General features: G+C 42.0%; 1 protein-coding gene across 3 annotated transcripts in view; it reads left to right on the top strand.

Moving 5' to 3' along the window:
• The window catches only part of LOC109891285 (SLIT-ROBO Rho GTPase-activating protein 3), a 72,136-nt gene that overhangs the window by 28,795 nt on the left and 23,023 nt on the right, over positions 1-20,318 (top strand). Inside the window, exons 4-12 of one of the 3 annotated variants that reach the window (XM_020483707.2) lie at positions 5,331-5,393; positions 9,635-9,820; positions 10,174-10,302; positions 10,560-10,781; positions 11,016-11,117; positions 13,722-13,919; positions 15,275-15,359; positions 17,421-17,448; positions 19,517-19,667. In XM_020483707.2, the coding sequence (XP_020339296.1) occupies positions 5,331-5,393; positions 9,635-9,820; positions 10,174-10,302; positions 10,560-10,781; positions 11,016-11,117; positions 13,722-13,919; positions 15,275-15,359; positions 17,421-17,448; positions 19,517-19,667 (1,164 nt within the window). The remainder of the gene's footprint in view (positions 1-5,330; positions 5,394-9,634; positions 9,821-10,173; positions 10,303-10,559; positions 10,782-11,015; positions 11,118-13,721; positions 13,920-15,274; positions 15,360-17,420; positions 17,449-19,516; positions 19,668-20,318) is intronic. The other 2 variants (XM_020483708.2, XM_020483709.2) reach the window with 2 other exon arrangements.

The raw sequence follows: 20,318 nt of genomic DNA, 5'->3' as shown, positions 1-20,318 counted from the left end.
CCTCCTCCACCTTCTCCTTCTCCAGCTTCTCCTCCTCCACCTTCTTCTCCTCCAGCTTCTCCTCCTCCACCTTCTTCTCCTCCAGCTTCTCCTCCTCCACCTTCTTCTCCTCCAGCTTCTCCTCCTCCACCTTCTCCTTCTCCAGCTTCTCCTCCTCCACCTTCTCCTTCTCCAGCTTCTCCTCCTCCACCTTCTCCTTCTCCAGCTTCTCCTCCTCCACCATCTCCTTCTCCAGCTTCTCCTCCTCCACCATCTCCTTCCCCAGCTTCTCCTCCTCCACCTTCTCCTCCTCCACCTTCTCCTCCTCCACCATCTCCTTCTCCAGCTTCTCCTCCTCCACCATCTCCTTCCCCAGCTTCTCCTCCTCCACCTTCTCCTCCTCCACCTTCTCCTCCTCCACCTTCTCCTCCTCCAGCTTCTCCTCCTCCACCTTCTCCTCTGCACCACGTGTGCCTGTCCATTTACTGTATGTTACCAAATGTTCTTATTTCTTAAGTGGTAAACAAACTACATGGTTTCAACGTAGAAGATGGTCTCATTCTCAGAGTAAATTGTAATCTCAGTATCTGTCCTGTAATTTCCATATCACTAAATGACAGAAGGATATATTGCTGCATGAATTGTCCCTGTTAATCAATGCAACTGTTTTATCTCAATGTCAAATCATTTCTATTTAACAATAAGGTACCTTACTGTGATTGTTTTTAATGAAAAAGATTTAAACAAATTAAAAACAATAGCTTCTTGTCAATGAGTAATTACTCAAACTAGGACTGTCTGGGAGTGGTCTGTGTGGGAGGGGAGGTTTGGAACTCTCTTTATTATTGGTTTATTAACTAATTTATTGCCTGGTAATGTCACCTGTCAGGCCAAAACTCCATCCCACCAAAACAGCCTGAAATTTTAGGCGGTCTTTTCAAACGGCTCTTACACTAAAAGGGCATCGTCATTTTCACAATTTCACAGTATTATTCCAACCTCATTGTGTGGAAATACATATAGAACACAGAAAAATCTAATTTCTTGACTGTACTGGGCATTTAAGTGTACACATTAGACCAATCAGAGCTATAAAGCATGTCTGAGAAAGAGAGGCAGAGGGCAGAGCAGAAAGTGGTCATGGTTCAGGGACTACAGTATGATGGAACGGTCTGCTGGGGAAAGCACAGATCAGTATTGATCCACAGGAACCGGGTGGAGTCTCACATTATTTATGTCGTCTTGGGATGGATATGCTGTCAGGGGTGAGCTGTGATGAGGCTGGGTTACTGTTGCCTGGTGGACTGGGTTTGGCTGAGCTGCCTGGTGGGCTGAGCTGCCGAGAGGTGGCTGAGTAACTGCCTGCTGAAAAATTATCAAATGTCTTCCTCAGCAAAAGGTTTCAAGGAGTGGCGTAAAGTTTCTTACATTGCCTAGGCTGATAGCAGTACCACCATCTGCTTTATGTGACATATACACACACACCATTGCATTTCAATGTAGAAGCAAATGTTGTGCAACATGAATAACTAACCTAAAAATAGGGCTTCTGCTAATGAATGAACCATTTAAGTTGTCCTTATAGGTGTAAATGTAGTGGTGTTGCCATAGCAGCACCTATCTCTCAGAGGAAAGTTCAGCTGCTGGGCCTAACAACAATGACAACCATGGCCGTGACAACCTACCATCACTGACATACTCCACCCTATATACTACACTAACAACACACTTACCTGTGCTTTCACTTGAGGGGTCTGTCTGTAATGTATTACTGAAGAGGAACACTGTTCCTACTGTTGACGACTTTCTGACTGGCGCTCATTTTGATCTGTTTATAATTGTGTAATTTAAAAAATCAAAAAAATAATTTCACCTTTATTTAACCAGGTAGGCTAGTTGAGAACAAGTTCTCATTTGCAACTGCGACCTGGCCAAGATAAAGCATAGCAGTGTGAACAGACAACACAGAGTTACACATGGAGTAAACAATTAACAAGTCAATAACACAGTAGAGAAAAAAAAGGGGAGTCTATATACATTGTGTGCAAAAGGCATGAGGAGTTAGGCGAATAATTATAATTTTGCAGATTAACACTGGAGTGATAAATGATCAGATGGTCATGTACAGGTAGAGATATTGGTGTGCAAAAGAGCAGAAAAGTAAATAAATAAAAACAGTATGGGGATGAGGTAGGTAAAAATGGGTGGGCTATTTACCGATAGACTATGTACAGCTGCAGCGATCGGTTAGCTGCTCAGATAGCAGATGTTTGAAGTTGGTGAGGGAGATAAAAGTCTCCAACTTCAGCGATTTTTGCAATTCGTTCCAGTCACAGGCAGCAGAGAACTGGAACGAAAGGCGGCCAAATGAGGTGTTGGCTTTAGGGATGATCAGTGAGATACACCTGCTGGAGCGCGTGCTACGGATGGGTGTTGCCATCGTGACCAGTGAACTGAGATAAGGCGGAGCTTTACCTAGCATGGACTTGTAGATGACCTGGAGCCAGTGGGTCTGGCGACGAATATGTAGCGAGGGCCAGCCGACTAGAGCATACAAGTCACAGTGGTGGGTGATACAAGGTGCTTTAGTGACAAAACGGATGGCACTGTGATAAACTGCATCCAGTTTGCTGAGTAGAGTGTTGGAAGCAATTTTGTAGATGACATCGCCGAAGTCGAGGATCGGTAGGATAGTCAGTTTTACTAGGGTAAGTTTGGCAGCGTGAGTGAAGGAGGCTTTGTTGCGGAGTAGAAAGCCGACTCTTGATTTGATTTTCGATTGGAGATGTTTGATATGAGTCTGGAAGGAAAGTTTACAGTCTAGCCAGACACCTAGGTACTTATAGATGTCCACATATTCAAGGTCGGAACCATCCAGGGTGGTGATGCTGGTCAGGCGTGCGGGTGCAGGCAGCGAACGGTTGAAAAGCATGCATTTGTTTTTACTAGCGTTTAAGAGCAGTTGGAGCATTGAGGCTTGTTTGAGAGTTTAGATAGCACAGTGTCCAAGGACGGGCCGAAAGTATATAGAATGGTGTCGTCTGCGTAGAGGTGGATCAGGGAATCGCCCGCAGCAAGAGGAACATCATTGATATATACAGAGAAAAGAGTCGGCCCGAGGATTGAACCCTGTGGCACCCCCATAGAGACTGCCAGAGGACCGGACAGCATGCCCTCCGATTTAACACACTGAACTCTGTCTGCAAAGTAATTGGTGAACCAATAAGCCTAGCAGTAGTAATTCTCATGTTATGGGTTAGATAGAAGGATCTATGTGCATTGTATTTGGGCTGAGGGATATATGTGCATTGTATTTGGGCTGAAAGAAAGCGGCCCTGTCTCTGAGGGCAAGAATGATTCCATAATGGTTGAATAGGTACCATGTGTCTGGAGTTAGAGCTGATAGATTGGAATTACTGTTCTGTTACACTGTCTTTACTGATTTATATTTATACTATTAATATGCATTTATACTGTATTCTTAGAGATTGAAAGTAGTGTTGGGTTTAGGCTCTTTGTGTATGAGAAGTTGAATTATCTAGTGGACTGTAGGAGACTAGGAATGTGTACTCCCATAACTCAAGGCCAGACTGATAAGAAGACCTGTGAAAGGCACTTAGGAGTGTGAAGGTTCTGGACTCTGGACGCTGATACATGGTAACCAACATGAGGAACATACTCAGTTCCTGCAGAGACTGATTGTCCATCCTAGATGAAGAAGTTGGAAACTGGGGCCTAAACGGAAGTTCTAAATATATGTGCTTGTGACCTGTATGTGTGCTTTTTGCAGCTGCGACAATCTACAGTAGATTGAGTTTTCTTAGAGTCTATGTGGATTATTGTACCAGAAATTAGAACCTAACACTACTTTTACAGGATTTCTTAAACTACTCTGTTCTAGCTGCCTTACCCGTACCCTCTCATTGTTGGCTGTACATTCTATCACTGTCCATCACAGACACTCCGCTCCTGCGAGTTACAGTAACTGAGTTGGAATCGTGAATGTGTGATTTGAATATGGTCAGTAGGAGACATTAGACATGTCTATTCTTAGCTGCCTGCATGTACACTGCATAGTATTCTATAAGGCCTTTTTACAAATAGAGGGAAACAACATTTCACACTGTTCAGTCATCTCTCAGAAACAGACACATACCCAAGGTAAACACATATCTCCCATACAGACACATACCCAAGGGAAACACATATCTCCCATACAGACACATACCCAAGGGAAACACATATCTCCCATACAGACACATACCCAAGGGAAACACATATCTCCCATACAGACACATACCCAAGGTAAACACATATCTCCCATACAGACACATACCCAAGGGAAACACATATCTCCCATACAGACACATACCCAAGGGAAGCACATATCTCCCATACAGACACATACCCAAGGGAAACACATATCTCCCATACAGACACATACCCACGGGAAACACATATCTCCCATACAGACACATACCCAAGGGAAACACATATCTCCCATACAGACACATACCCAAGGGAAACACATATCTCCCATACAGACACATACCCCCGGGAAACACATATCTCCCATACAGACACATACCCCCGGGAAACACATATCTCCCATACAGACACATACCCAAGGGAAACACATATCTCCCATACAGACACATACCCCCGGGAAACACATATCTCCCATACAGACACATACCCAAGGGAAACACATATCTCCCATACAGACACATACCCACGGGAAACACATATCTCCCATACAGACACATACCCAAGGGAAACACATATCTCCCATACAGACACATACCCAAGGGAAACACATATCTCCCATACAGACACATACCCCCGGGAAACACATATCTCCCATACAGACACATACCCCCGGGAAACACATATCTCCCATACAGACACATACCCAAGGGAAACACATATCTCCCATACAGACACATACCCCCGGGAAACACATATCTCCCATACAGACACATACCCAAGGGAAACACATATCTCCCATACAGACACATACCCAAGGGAAACACATATCTCCCATACAGACACATACCCACGGGAAACACATATCTCCCATACAGACACATACCCAAGGGAAACACATATCTCCCATACAGACGCATACCCAAGGGAAACACATATCTCCCATACAGACACATACCCACGGGAAACATATCTCCCATACAGACACATACCCAAGGGAAACACATATCTCCCATACAGACACATACCCAAGGGAAACGGATGTATTCATGCCTCAGTGAAGCAAAGCCAGGTCTGTTCAAGATATTCTTCCAGTCACCTGTGAGATTTATTCACATGCCTTTTGTTCCTGTTTTTTGTCCCAGAGCAAAGAAATCGGGGTGCAGATGCACGAGGAGTTAGTGAAAGTCACGAACGAGCTCTACACTGTGAGTAAACAACAACAAAATGTAATTCTCTCTCTTTCTCAATCTCTCTTTCTTTTTTTCTCTCTCTCCTTCTCCCCCAATCTGTCTGTATTGTTCAGCATCTCTCCTTTCATCAACTCCCCATGTTTGTTAGTTTGCCTGAAGCTAACAGGCTAACTCAATTTGGCTAGGCCGACCTCAGACCCTCTCAGACTCTCTGCTCTGTAGTGTCTGGATAGAACAGGACCTGCCCAGAGCAGAATAGCTTTATCAGCAATCAGAAGGTAGCCTAGCGGTTAGGAGCATTGGGCCAGTAACTGAAAAGTCACTGGTTCGAATCACCGAGCCTTTGTGCCCTAGAGCAAGCCGCAACAACAACTGCTCCCTGGGTGCTGATGATGTTCATTTAACACAGCCCCCACTCCTCTCTGATTCAGAAAGTTCAGGTTATATTGGGAAGACAAATTTGTGCACCTGACTAGGTATCTCCCTTACAGCCTTGCTACACAGGTCATTTGGTTCTACACCGGAGGACATTATTTGTTTTTTCACTCCCGCCATGAGAGAAGTTGCAGTTGAAGGAGAAACTCTATATGCCTTGGCTCTGCTCCAAGCCGACTCACTTCCCTTGCAGTGGAGGGCTGCTTACTGCCAAGGTGTCACACCATCATCACATATTCAGCACATGCTACACAAAATCAAACACAGATCTGTCATTAAAGTTAATAGTCATCCTTCTTTTCTGTCGATACATTGACTGTGTACATACATAGAAGAGTATGCATACACACGCATGCACACACACACACACAATAACGTATGCTTGAACACACTCACACAAGCCTGTCTTTGATGCTTTAACATCAACGCTCCCACGCCACCTAACCACCCACACCAACCACATTGAACCTTCAAAACCTACCCTTTCTCGCTTTCATGATTTCATGTCAGTATATATACGACTCTATTTCCATTTTACCCCCCACCCCACCACACTCCCTTCCTGCCCGTTCACTCTCACACATCGTAATGCCCCAGGGTATGTTTCTGTTAGATTTTTTTTGTGTGTGTGGGTGGGTCTGTATCTGTGTGTGTTTGTGTGTGCTTGTGACAAGAAGGTGCTCATTTGTGAAATGTGATGCCTATGTTTGCAATAACAATACCGCCAAACAATGAGCAGTGAGCACATGCAGAGCAACATAGGACATGAAACATGTAGCAAGCAGGCAGACAGAGCAATAGCGCAAAAAGCTTTGATTGATTCAATGGTTGTAAAGATGGGGAGAGGTCTGTCCGTGAAAGAGATGCTCTGCTTTTTTGACACTACACTCCACAAAGCAAGTCCTTTTGGCTTTAGTTTTTAGCTTATCTTAATTATTGTCCAGTCATATGGTCAGGTGCTGCAAGGAAAGACCTTTGTTAAGCAGCAGCTGGCCCAGAACATAGCGGCACATTTTGTTCTTCATTTGTGTTCTTCATTGTAATCAGTTAATTAATCAATAAATTAAATGAAATTAATTTAACTAGGCAAGTCAGTTAAAAATAAATTATTATTTTCAATGACGGCCTAGGAACAGTGGGTTAACTGCCTGGGGCAGAACGACAGATTTGTACCTTGTCAGCTTGGGGATTTGAACATGAAACCTTTTGGTTACTAGTCCAAAGCTTTAACCACTAGGTTACTGGCCCAATAATATGCATGCCAGTCTCTCTTGGCTAAGAGTTGAAGAAAGACTGACTGCATCACTTCTTGTTTTTATAAGAAACAATGTGTTGGAAATTCCAAATAGTTTGCATAGTCAACTTACACACAGCACTGACACACACACACGTACCCCACCAAACATGCCACCAGGGGGCTTTTCATAGTCCCTAGGTTCAGAACAAATTCAAGGAAACGTAAGGTATTATACAGAGCCATGAGTGCAATGTAGAAAATAGTGAAAATAAAGAAAAATCCTTGATTGAGTAGGTGTGTCCAAACTTTGGACAGGTACTATACATTGATGTGCTGTAGGCAGGCCAGTGTGCATTGGAAGATAGCACCATCACACTGTGCAGCAGGCATTGCTACATGAAACCCATGTAAATACTGTCACTTAAAATACATGGCTTAAATGGCCACAAGAGAATGATTCTGCATGAAATACAGCATACTATATTATGATGCAGATGTTCATTTATTGGCTTTCTAAACAGCTTTCTCTCTGTATGTCTCATACTGAAACGTTCACATACACGCAGTAGGTGACATTATTCAGCTTTCTCTCTGTATGTCTCATACTGAAACGTTCACATACACGCAGTAGGTGACATTATTCATAACTAGTACTTGTACAGTGCTTTCAGAAAGTATTCACATCCCTTGGCTCTTTACAAATGTTGTTGATTTTTTTTGGTCACTGGCCTACACACAATACTCCATAATGTCAAAGTGGAATTATTTTCAGAACATTGTTAACAAATGAATTAAAAATGAAAAGCTGAAATGTCTTCAGTCAATAAGTATTGCCCTTTGTTATGGCAAGCCTAAATAAGTTCAGGAGTAAAAATTTGCTGAACAAGTCACATAAGTTGCATGGACTGTGTGCAATAATAGTGTATAACATGATTTTGGAATGACCACCTCATGTTTGTACCCTACACATACAATTATCTTCAAGGTCCCTCAGTCATGCGGTAAATTCAAACACATATTCAATCACAAAGGTTTTCCAATGCCTTGGAAAGAAGGGCACTTATTGGTAGATGGTTTGTTATTTTGTATTTTTGTAGTGTTCAGTTTTTCTTATTAAAATGGACAAATACCACGCTGCAAATTGGTCCGACCTCTCCTACTCCTCCTCAGAAGAGGAGGCGAACCGTTACAAGTTGCTTACCAAGAAGAGTGGCCGAGTTACAGTTCTGAAAATCTGTGACCTGGAAATAGTTATCCAATTTGACAGAGCTTGGAGAAGAATAATGGACAGATGTTGCACAAACCAGGTATGGAAAGCTCTTAGAGACTTACCCAGAGATACTCACAGCTGTCATCGCTGCCAAAGCTGCTTCTACAAAGTATTGACTCAGGGGTGTGAATACTTACGTAAAATCCATATTTCTGTATTTCATTTTCAATACATTTGCATAAAAATATAAAAACATTGTGTAGATGGATATTGTGTGTAGATGTGTGAGACAAAAATGTATTTAATAAATGTTGATGTCAGGCTATAACACAACAACATGGGGAATAAGTCAAGGGGTGTGAGTACTTTCTGAATATACTTGTACATGTTTTATGCACTGTATTGATGTATTATGCACAATGTGAGAGCTTTGCATTAACATGTCTCCAGCCTTTTCTGGCTTCCAGTCAGAATCAAGGGTTCCTCTCTTGTTTCACACCCAGAAGCAGTCAGAGGAAAAAGGAAAGGTTCTCTATTACATAGCTTGAGGAAAGGTTCTCTTTAACAACCAGTACTATGTGAGTATCCTATAAGTATAACTGTAGAACCTTTTTTGTTCATGTAGACTAGAGGAATGGTTCTCTCTATCTCAACTAGAGGAAAGGTTCTCTGTAATGTAACTAGAGGAAAGGTTCTCTGTAACTTGGCTATGACAGACTTCCTGTTGATTGATTTGACTTGCTCTCTCCTCACATGTATTACTTAAATCAGAGTTGTTAGGAGACCTGTAAGAAAGAGGATGATATTTTTGCGTGTGAAGGGAAAGGAAATCAAGAGAGGTAACCTAGTTTTAGCACTCAGTCATACATCCACAACATATCTGACAGTAGCTGTCTTTCTGGGTTCTTATTCAGTGTACAATATACAGGTGGATTTATATGCTGAATCTTCTTTAGATATCCATGTCTAACCAATCTTCCATTAACAGTAACGTGATTGAATGGGATCTTAAGCACTTTTTCACAACATATTGTATATATTAAAATTCATAACATATCATACGAATTGCAGCGAAAATTACTATAATTATTTTAGAACATTTGCAGTTACATATCATGAAATGGATGACGCCATACACAATTGTGCACAATTTTCTGGGACCTACTTGCGCTACTTTCAAACTACTGGCGGAAATGATAAATTATACAAAATATTCATGCTTATCGTGAGTTTGGTGTTTATTGTGTGGTTACTCCATTGAGATAGGGAGTTTCCCTCATGTAAACGTCTAGACCCAGAACCTTCTGGTGAACTTAGTGTGCATGTAGTTAACATGAATGTATATTTTTTATGTATGTTTTGTGTCCTGTGCAGGTGATGAAGACATACCACATGTACCACACAGAGAGCATCAGTGCAGAGAGCAAGTTGAAGGAGGCGGAGAAACAGGGAGAAAAGCAGATCGGCAAGGCCAATGATGTCAGCACCAGCCTCCTGCGCCATGACGACCGCCAACAGCGACGCAGCTCCGTCAAGAAGATGGAGAAGATGAAGGAGAAGGTGTGGCTTGGGCTTGTGTGTGTATGTGTCCAAATGTATGTAAAAGCTCAGAGAACTTGGATGCATTAGCCTTTGCAATGTAATAAGTTAATGTATACACTAATGAGCAAAAATATGAAGTGTTTTTTTGTTGCCATGGTAAGACTAGACCTCTATTGTCTCATATGGCACATGCAATTTCTTTTGATAAAATTAGACTTCTTTAAATGGAACAAACTGTATTACATCTTTAGTATAGAAATCCATTTAGAGAGAAATCGATATTCTATGGTATACTAACTGATGACTCGCTCTCTCTCTGTCTCTCCGTCTCTGTCTTTGTCTCTCTCCCTCTTCTCTCCCTCTCTCCTCAGAGACAGGCCAAGTACTCTGAAAACAAGCTGAAGTGCACTAAAGCACGGAATGACTATTTGTTGAACCTGGTGGCAACCAATGCTCTGGTGGCCAAATATTACATCTACGATGTCTCTGACATGATAGACGTGAGTGGTACAGTACATGCTGATTCTAACAAAGTGAGAATATTAGATACACAGGAAAAATGCATCCATTTGATACACAAAAGCTCAGTAGCATCTTGTAACACATTAGCACCTTGTAACACATTATTCTAAGTTACCGTTCAATTGATTGCAATGAAAAATAAATACAGTAGTTTGATCAATTGAAGCATAGTAGCATCTTATAACACATCATCTCTCCCCATTGGTCTGTAACTAACATTAACATTAATCCCCAGTGCTGTGACCTGGGCTACCATGCCAGCCTGGCACGGACCCTGAGGACCTACCTGTCTGCAGAGTACAGCCTGGAGACATCCCGCCATGAGGGGCTGGACCAGCTGGAGGGTGCCGTGGATGCCATGGATGTCAGGGGGGACAAACACAGGGTCATGGACATGCACAGCCAGATCTTCTGCCCGCCCGCCCGCTTCGACTACCAGCCACACATGGGCGACGAGGTGAGGGAGAGGTGATTGTGCCTCCCACTATGTCTGTGTTTCCTCTGTCTGGTCCTGTGTGGCTTGCATCAGCAATGCCAGCATCTTTGGGTCAGTTCCTTTCTGGCATCCCAAACAAACACTACTGTAAATTCTCTCTCTCTCTCTCTCTCTCTCTCTCTCTCTCTCTCTCTCTCTCTCTCTCTCTCTCTCTCTCTCTCTCTCTCTTTCCCTCCCTCTCTCACTACCTACTAGGTGTGTCAGGTGAGTGCCCAGCAGCCGGTGCAGACAGAGCTCCTGATGCGCCACCACCAGCTCCAGTCCCGCCTGGCCACACTCAAGATCGAGAACGAGGAGGTGAGCTCTAAAACCCTGGCCCTAACCCAAAACCTGTCTCATTATCAGTCAGTGAACTCACCACCTGGGCCATGTTCAGTAGGTAAAATTGTGGAACATTTGCGGTCTGCCTGCATGCCTGCCTCCCTTTGCTGCTTCACCATATCGCTCCTATGAATAGGGAGGTGCTCTGTTCATTCAGCCACTTCCTCTGTATCTCTCACATGGACAGAACACAATTTATATTTATCTTCACACACACTACCAGATGTCCCCTACCAGGCTTACTGAACCTTATATTATATATATTATGCATGCGGTTGGTGTCTGTGCAGAATCCATACTAGTATATGGGTAATTCCATGAAACGAGTACCTTTTGCGTCCCTTTGATATTTTAAGTTGTCACGCCCTGGCCTTAGTTATCTTTGTTTTCTTTATTATTTTGGTTAGGTCAGGGTGTGACATGGGGGATTTATGTGTTTTCCCTGGTCTAGGGTTTTTTGTATGTTTATGGGGCTGTCACCTTTCTAGGTAGTTTGTATGTCTATGGTTGCCTAGATTGGCTCTCAATTAGAGGCAGCTGTCTATCGTTGTCTCTGATTGGGAACCATATTTTGGCAGCCATATTCTGTGGGTACTTTGTGGGTGGTTGTCTTCTGTCTTTGTGTCATTGCACCAGATAGGATTGTTTCGATTTTCACATTTGTTGTTTTATATTTTGTAGTGTTCTCGTGTATGGTCTTGATTAAACATGTTGAACTCAAACCACCCTGCATTTTGGTCCTCCTCTCCTTCAACAGAAGAAAACCGTTACATAAGTAGAAATTGTCCACAAATATTGAATTTTAAAAGCTTGTTATATTAAATGCCCTTTAATATAGAACACATGAAAACATTTTAATATGAATAAAGACTTGCTAAAGTGCCAAAATGAAGCATTTGACATATCCCTCTGTGCATCCTCTGTGACTTCTAGGAAGATATTACCCCACTTAAACCCAACATTTCTCCAAGTTTTCCCCATCATTGTAAAGCCCATGTTATTTTGTTGCTTTGACAAAGTCATAACTTAAGATTATTTATTTCATGTTAGTGATTCATTTTAAGGTAAAAAAGAACAGAAAGAATGTCCCTCATTTTAATTTCAACCCTGTTACATGAACTGAAATCTCATTTTAATATGGTGAAACTATTCCTTTTATAAATATGTTTTTTTCAAAAGATACATTGCACATCTAATAGTCAAACCATAGTTTAAAAGCAGGTGAGCTGGTTCTACTCTCTTTGGCCATTTGCTGGAATTCTGAAGTGGAAAACTGAGTGGGTCGAACATAACATGTCAAACCTGTTACCCATAGACAGGCAATACATTTTTTTTCAATTTAAATGTTTTAGTGAAGCTTGCATTCATTTGCCCCTCACTGTTATACATACACAACAAGCTTCCATTCCCCCCGTCAAGAAGGGAATGTATGGCTGATTTAAGATGACGTTGTCAACCCTGTTAGTCAATCCTGTAACTTTATTTGGCAGTTAACAGTGTTTAACAATGCTAAAATTATATGAAATTAAACTTTTTTTTTTACCAAGCTAGACTACTCAAAGGCACCAAATTGAATTGGAACAACCCACATGTGTGATATTTAGTTCTTCAATTTGAAATGTTGCCCTCAAAGAGCATTATACCATTCCATTTCCCATTTACAATGTTTGAAGTCTTTGAAGTCTCATTAGCTATGTTTCCATTAACTTGTCCAGGGATTTTTTTGACAACATTAAGAAAGTTTGTACAGAAAATATATGCGACAATAGCCTGCTAGGGTGTGTTTCCATTGACCTACCTTGTGTCGATAAAAACAGCTAATGACGTCACACCTAAAAAAATATATTAAAAAATCTCTTAAACCTTCAGTGTCGAATAAAAATGTAGTGGTTGAAGTGTTTCCATTACCCATCGAGGGGAATTGCGCATTAATAAATTTCCCACAGCCAGTATGCCCTCCAACCTACCTGTTTCATGTCTCAGGTAGCCTGTGAAAGCCAGCATGTATAGAATGCAATATTTTCATTTTCATATTCTCATGTGCCAACGCATCACCATGGTCCGTGTCATGGTGACATTTGCACTCCTGTAGATCTGAAGTAATTGGATGATGAAACTTGCATCCAGCCAACCAGAAAAACAAGGCGTAGTAAGTCAGGCATTCTTGAAAGTCAAGAAACATGATTTATATAGTTCAAACCTTTATTTTGCAAGCAGTAGGCATTTAGATTTAAATTGCCGCTTTATAGTTACACTGTAAAATAACGTGCCCCGCATACCTTCAAAAATATTTGGCAATCGTCTTTTATTTTAAAAAACACAGTTCCCATAAAGATCATTCACAATAAGGAAGGTTTGACAAAATAAAAATCCACCCCTGTTGAACAGACAAAAATAATTCTCGATCTTCAGACAATGTATCCTATATCGGCCATATCCATTACACATGGTGAAAATATTGCTTTTGTCGAATTAACCTGGGTCAATGGAAACCTGCCTATTGTGTGCAGGGAAAACACAGTAAATATTGAAGTTGTAACCCAGCTAAATGACTCTCTCTTTCCCTTCTGTCTTTCATAGGTGAGGAAGACTCTGGATGCCACCATGCAGACACTGCAGGACATGCTGACGGTGGAGGACTTTGATGTGTCTGAGGCTTTCCAACACAGCCAGTCCACTGAGTCGGTCAAGTCTGCCTCGTCCGACTCCTACATGAGCAAAGTCAACGTTGCTAGGAGACGAGCCAATCAACAGGAGACCGAGGGCTTCTACTTCACTGTGAGTGGCTCTGACAACCAACACCACTTAAAATGCATTAGAAATGCTTTTTCAATTTTATTTGCATGAATGCATACTGGTATTAAGTACTTGCTCTAGGGCTCTGACAAGGTCTTGTGTGGCTCAGTTGGTAAGATCACTGTGGTCATTGTAGCTGGATGTTCTACTGTACCCATAATGCTTTTGCACTATATCCAGGTTTATCTTACTTAACACGTTCCTAATGCTAACACTATAGTGTCCTGTCTCATTTTTACAGTCATGGTATCAATTCTCACAGGTATCACAAACACATAATACAAATGAGTGCACTCACTGAAAATATACTGGAAGTAGCTTTACAAAGAGTGTCTGCTATGTTTATGAATGCATTGCAAACTGATATTAGAGTACTTAGCAACTCAGGTTTAGCGGCTTGCTCCAGTCTTCATCAATTTGCAGTATTATGCCCTGTGGAATTCAGACAGGCAACCTGGTTATGAGTTCTTTCTACTGCTATTGGCATCAGGCTTTGGTGATACAAGTCATGCAAATTAATTCAGAAGTTAACCCTTTGATGTAATGACATAAAGCAGTAGTCACTGTAGCCTACAATCACAAGTGTGGTCTTGTGTGGCTCAGTTTGTAAGAGTGTGTTATTTGCAAGGTCATGGGTTCAATTCCTGTAGGGATCACATACAAAAAATTTCTTTAAATGTGTCAACAATCTACACAAAATACTCTGTAATGTAAAAGTGGTAGGAAGGCTGTTTTTTTTTACTAATGAAAAATAAAACACTATCTTCATTAGATAAGTATAGTTAATAACTTCACCATGCTCAAAGGGATATTCAATGTCTTCTTTTTTATCTATCGGTGCCCTTCTTTGCGAGGCATTGGAAAGCCTCCCTGGTCTCTGTGGTTGTGGAATTTGTGTTTGAAATTCAATACTCAACTGAGGGACCTTACAGATAATTGTATGTGTGGGGTACAGAGATGAAGTAGTCAGTCAAAAATCCTGTTAACAACTATTATTGCACACAGAGTGAGTCCATGCAAATTATTGTGTTTTGTTAAGCAAATGTTTACTCCTGAACTTACTTGGGCTTGCCGAAACAAAGGGGTTGAATACTTTTTGACTGAAGACATTTCAACTTTTCATGTTTTATTAATTTGTACTTTGACACTGACATTATGGGGTATTATGTGATGAATGATACAACATCTAAATGTAATCAATGTTATATTCAGGCTGTCACACAACAAAATGTGGAAAAAGTCAAGGTTGTGAGTACTTTGTGAAGGTATTGTAAGTAGCTTTGGATCAAAGTGCCCGCTAAATGTCATATTTTCTACTTTTCTTTTGCCCTGTATAGAAATTCAAAGAGTACCTGAATGGCAGCAACCTTATCGTGAAACTACAGGCCAAGCATGACCTACTGAAGCAGACTCTGGGAGAAGGTGAGAACACTTCTTCACATGGTTACAACGTTGTTGTGTCACTACTGGAGCACAATTCCCTTCATAGGGTCATTACCTTCCCTTTATCACTAGCAGCAGCTTGCCAATTTGAGTCTTCATATGGTTCAAACATTGTTGTGAAATTGTGTAGTTAATTAGTGGGAATCTTAACTGCCATATCAACCACCAGTAATAAACCATATTGTATCTTTAGCCATATTTCTTTCAGAAAATTGTATGATGGTCCAGCAGCAGCCAACCAGTTGGCTCCAGTATTTCCAGGGACAGACAGACAGACAGACAGGCTTTGTTGCTGGAAGCTGTTTTATTAGACATGACATGATCCCTGAATTCAACCATTCGAGTCACTGATCAAATAGCGTTATCAAGGGATATCATATAATCTTGTATTCTTGTTTCTTCTGTAGTATGCAACCCCTCTGTTACCATAACTAGATGATATACACTACATGACCAAAAGTATGTAGACACCTGCTCGTCGAACATCTCATTCCAAAATCATGGGCATTAATATGGAGTTGGTCCACCTTACGCTGCTATAACAGCCTCCACTCTTCTGGGAAGGCTTTCCACTAGATGTTGGAACATTGCTCCGGGACTTGCTTCCATTCATCCACAAGAGCATTGGTGAGGTTGGGCACTGATGTTAGGCCTGGCTCTCAGTTGGCGTTCCAATTCATCCCAAAGGTGTTCGATGGGGTTGAGGTCAGAGCTCTGTGCATGCCAGTCAAGTTCTTCTATACCGATCTCTATGAACCATTTCTGTAATGACTTCCCTTTGTGCACAGGGGCATTGTCGTGCTGAAACATGAAAGGGCCTTCCTCATAGAATCGTCTAGAATGTCATTGTATGCTGTAGCGTTACAATTTCCCTTCACTGAAACTAAGGGGTCTAGCCCAATCCATAAAAACAACCCCCGAACATTATTCCTCCTGCACCAAACTTTACAGTATGCACTATGCATTGGGACAGGTAGCATTCTCCGGGCATCCGGCAAACCCAGATTCGTCGGATGCACTGCTCCACAGTCCAATGACGGCGAGCTTTACACCACTCCAGCCGACGCTTAGCCTTGTGTGCGGCTGCTCGGCCATGGAAACCCATTTCATGAAGCTCCCGATGAACAGTTCTCTTGTGCCGATGTTGCTTCCAAAGGCAGTTTGCAACCGAGGACAGACTATTTTTATGCGGTACGCGATTCAGCACTCAGAGGTCCCGTTCTGTGAGCTTGTGTGGCCTACCACTTTGCCGCTGAGCTGTTGTTGTTGTACCTGGGTCTTTCCACTTCACAATAACAGCACTTTTGATGAATTTGAGATGTTGGAAAAGTGCTATCCTATGACGGTGCCACGTTGAAAGTCACTGAGATCTTCAGTAAGGCCATTCTACTGCCATTGTTTGTCTATGGAAATTGCATGGCTGTGTGCTCGATTTTATACACCTGTCAGCAACGGGTGTGGCTGAAATAGCCAAATCCACTCATTTGAAGGGGTGTCCATATACTCATGTATATAAAGGTGTATCATATAGTGTTTCATGTTACAGTATATAATTATTGCACAAACCCACTGCAGACAAATGTGGCCTTCCTCACACTCAACCTTCCCTCCTCCTTCCCGGTTGTCCCTGAATATGCTTGCTTTCATTGATATTCCGCTCTGAGTTGGCAGGGTCCGCCCACTCCGGCTCTCTATCTACGGTTTCTAGGGCGACCGCTAAATGACCGCTGCCTGGCTGGCTGTATGTGATTCAGAGAGGCGGTCACGGAGCCCGCTACATTGAGCCTGTCTGAATAGGTGCCCATGTTCTCATAATGCCCTTCATCCCTCGCCCCTCGCTTCTGTCTGCCCCATCTGCCAGCTATGTAGACAACCAGGTCTGGCTCAGATTGTACTCAACCATGTATCCAAGCATTGTCTTTTCTCTCTCTCACAGACACATGCACGCAAGCATGCACACACAAACACATGCACGCAAGCATGCACACACAAACACATTCTAATTTTCTCTCTCTCCATTTCTTCCCTCCTTTCTTCTAGGGGAAAGGGCTGAATATGGAACAACACGGTAAGAAAAGAGGCTGAAAAAAGGTGGAATAAAAGCATGTCAAATCCTTCCTGTTTTCTGGGAAATAGAGGAGATGACGTCATGTTAAAGTGAATAGCAGTTCAGGTCCCAAGCCTCTCTGGAAAATCAGGGTTGGAATTCCAAATAGGGAGAGGGGATGTGGTCTGTCTGTTGATGAATAAACAGACTTCTGAGCAAACTGGAGTTGCAATGAGGCAGCTATGGGGAGATGAGCTGGCTGTAAGACGATCTGTCACTTGTCAGTCACTACAGTGGCCATAAGTTGCCTTGTTAAACACTACAATATTGTACAGGTATCTGCTAATCAGAACAGTACTGTATATTAACCACAGACGTCAGTCATAAATCAACGAGTGGAGAAGAAAGAACAGTAGTAGCAGAATTATGAGACATTATGTTTTGATATCTCCTCAGCTCACAGGCCTGTTACAGTGTTTATATTGAATTCTCTGTGTCATTACTCATGTTCTTGGACTGTAATCATGTTTTTATGAACTGACTTATTTGATAAGTTGCCCAGAGTCATTCAAGTCAGGTTATTCAGGGTTAGGCTGAAACAGCTGTGATAAAGTCAAAGCATACTTCCTCTGCAACTCCACTTGTGTGTTAAAATAATATTATGGTTTGTACTGTGAGAGGAGGGGAAGGAATAGGACATGTACAGCTATCTAGAGCCATGTACTGTATATAGTGGCTGTAGATATGGCTCTGCATATACAGTTGAAGTCGGAGGTTTACATGCACTTAGGTTGGAGTCATTAAAACTCGTTTTTCAACCACTCCAGAAATGTCTTGTTAACAAACTATAGTTTTGGCAAGTCAGTTAGGACATCTACTTTGTGCATGACACAAGTAATTGTTCCAGCAATTGTTTACAGACAGATTATTTCACTTATAATTCACTGTATCACAATTCTAGTGGGTCAGAAGTTTACATACACTAAGTTGACTGTGCCTTTAAACAGCTTGGCAAATTCCAGAAAATTATGTCATGGCTTTAGAAGCTTCTGATAGGCTAATTGACATCATTTGAGTCATTTGGAGGTCTACCTGTGGATGTATTTCAAGGCCTACCTTCAAACTCAGTGCCTCTTTGCTTGACATCATGGGCAAATCAAAATCAATCAGCCAAGACCTCAGAAAACAATTGTAGACCTCCACAAGTCTGGTTCATCATTGGGAGCAATTTCCAAACGCCTGAAGGTACCATGTTCATCTATACAAACAATTGTACGTAAGTATTAACACCATGGGACCACGTAGCCGTCATACCGCTCAGGAAGGAGACGTGTTCTCTCTCCTAGAGATTAACGTACTTTGGTACGAAAAGTGCAAATCAATCCCAGAACAACAGCAAAGGACCTTGTGAAGATGCTGGAGGAAACAGGTACAAAAGTATCTATATCCACAGTAAAACATGTCTCCAATATCGACATAACCTGAAAGGCCACTCAGCAAGGAAGATGCCACTTCTCCAAAACTGCCATTAAAAGCCAGACTACAGTTTGCAACTGCACATGGGGACAAGATCGTACTTTTGGGAGAAATGTCCTCTGATCTGATGAAATAAAAATAGAACTGTTTGGCCATAATGACCACCGTTATGTTTGGAGGAAGAAGGGGGAGGCTTGTAAGCCGAAGAACATCATCCCAAAATTCACCCAACTTGTTATGGGAAACTTGTGGAAGGCTACCCAAAACTTTCACACAAGTTAAACAATTTAAAAGCAATGCTACCAAATACTAATTGAGTGTATGTAAACTTCTGACTCACTGGGAATGTGATGAAAGAAATAAAAGCTTAAATAAATCATTCTCTCTGCTATTTTTCTGACATTTCACATTCTTATAATAAAGTGGTGATCCTAACTGACCTAAGACAGGAATTTTTTACTAGGATTAAATGTCAGGACTTGTGAAAAACTGAGTTTAAATGTATTTGGCTCAGGTGTATGTAAAAGTACTACTTCAACTGTATCTAGAAAAACATCCCACTGATTATACAGAATGAAATACATGTTTCAGTCCCTGTTGTTTTTCATCATAGTTCATGTGTATCTGCACACCCTTCACCAACCTCCTCCTCCACCATCAGCCCCCCCACTCTTCCCGCTAAACCCAGGAGAATGCGGAAGCCTAGACCTTGCTCCGTTTTTAATCAGAAACTCTTTAACGGCAATATGGAGGCCTTCATCAAGGTACTGACTGACTGGCCCCTATGTGGCCCCTCACTGAACTCTATGTGGTCTCTCTCTGTGTGTCTAAATGTCAGCAATCTTTACTAGTAGCTCTGGGGGTTCTACCTTTGTTTTCTGTCTTTGACTGCTCTCTCGTCTACTCCAACTTCAGCTTAGCTCACTGACTTCCCTTCTTTCATGGCCCTGTGCTGGGCACAACAACTGTTTAAATAAATAGACTAAACGACGGAGATTCCTCTCTATTCATTCCTATAGGGATTTGTCTGACTGCGCAGTCCATTGGCTTGACAGCTAGGAAAGGTAGTGTTTGTCTCTCTGGTCTGGAGAAGAGTAAATTCCACAAAGCTAAGTTTCAAGGTTGTTTATGTATCAAATGTAGTCAGACTCTGGTCGCGTGGGGTTTGCTTATGACATTAATGCCCATGTTATAGCACCTGAACCCTGAACTCTAGACATTAAACACATTTTGGTGACAGGCCAGTTGGCCCAGGACTAAACATGTCAGGCTATGGAAATAAACACACGGGGCCGTTTCCTCTGCATAAGTCAGGATCCAACATTGGCACACTGACAGATAGAGTGTGTACACATCAGTGGAGTCCACTGGGGCTGTTAGTGTCAGACTGTCATGGTCCTAGTGCCTCCAAGTGA

This window comes from Oncorhynchus kisutch, linkage group LG5, assembly GCF_002021735.2.
Source record: "Oncorhynchus kisutch isolate 150728-3 linkage group LG5, Okis_V2, whole genome shotgun sequence".
Classification (NCBI taxonomy): Eukaryota; Metazoa; Chordata; class Actinopteri; order Salmoniformes; family Salmonidae; genus Oncorhynchus; species Oncorhynchus kisutch.
Note: the sequence above shows the minus strand (reverse complement) of the source record. Positions and strands in the feature narration are given on the sequence as shown.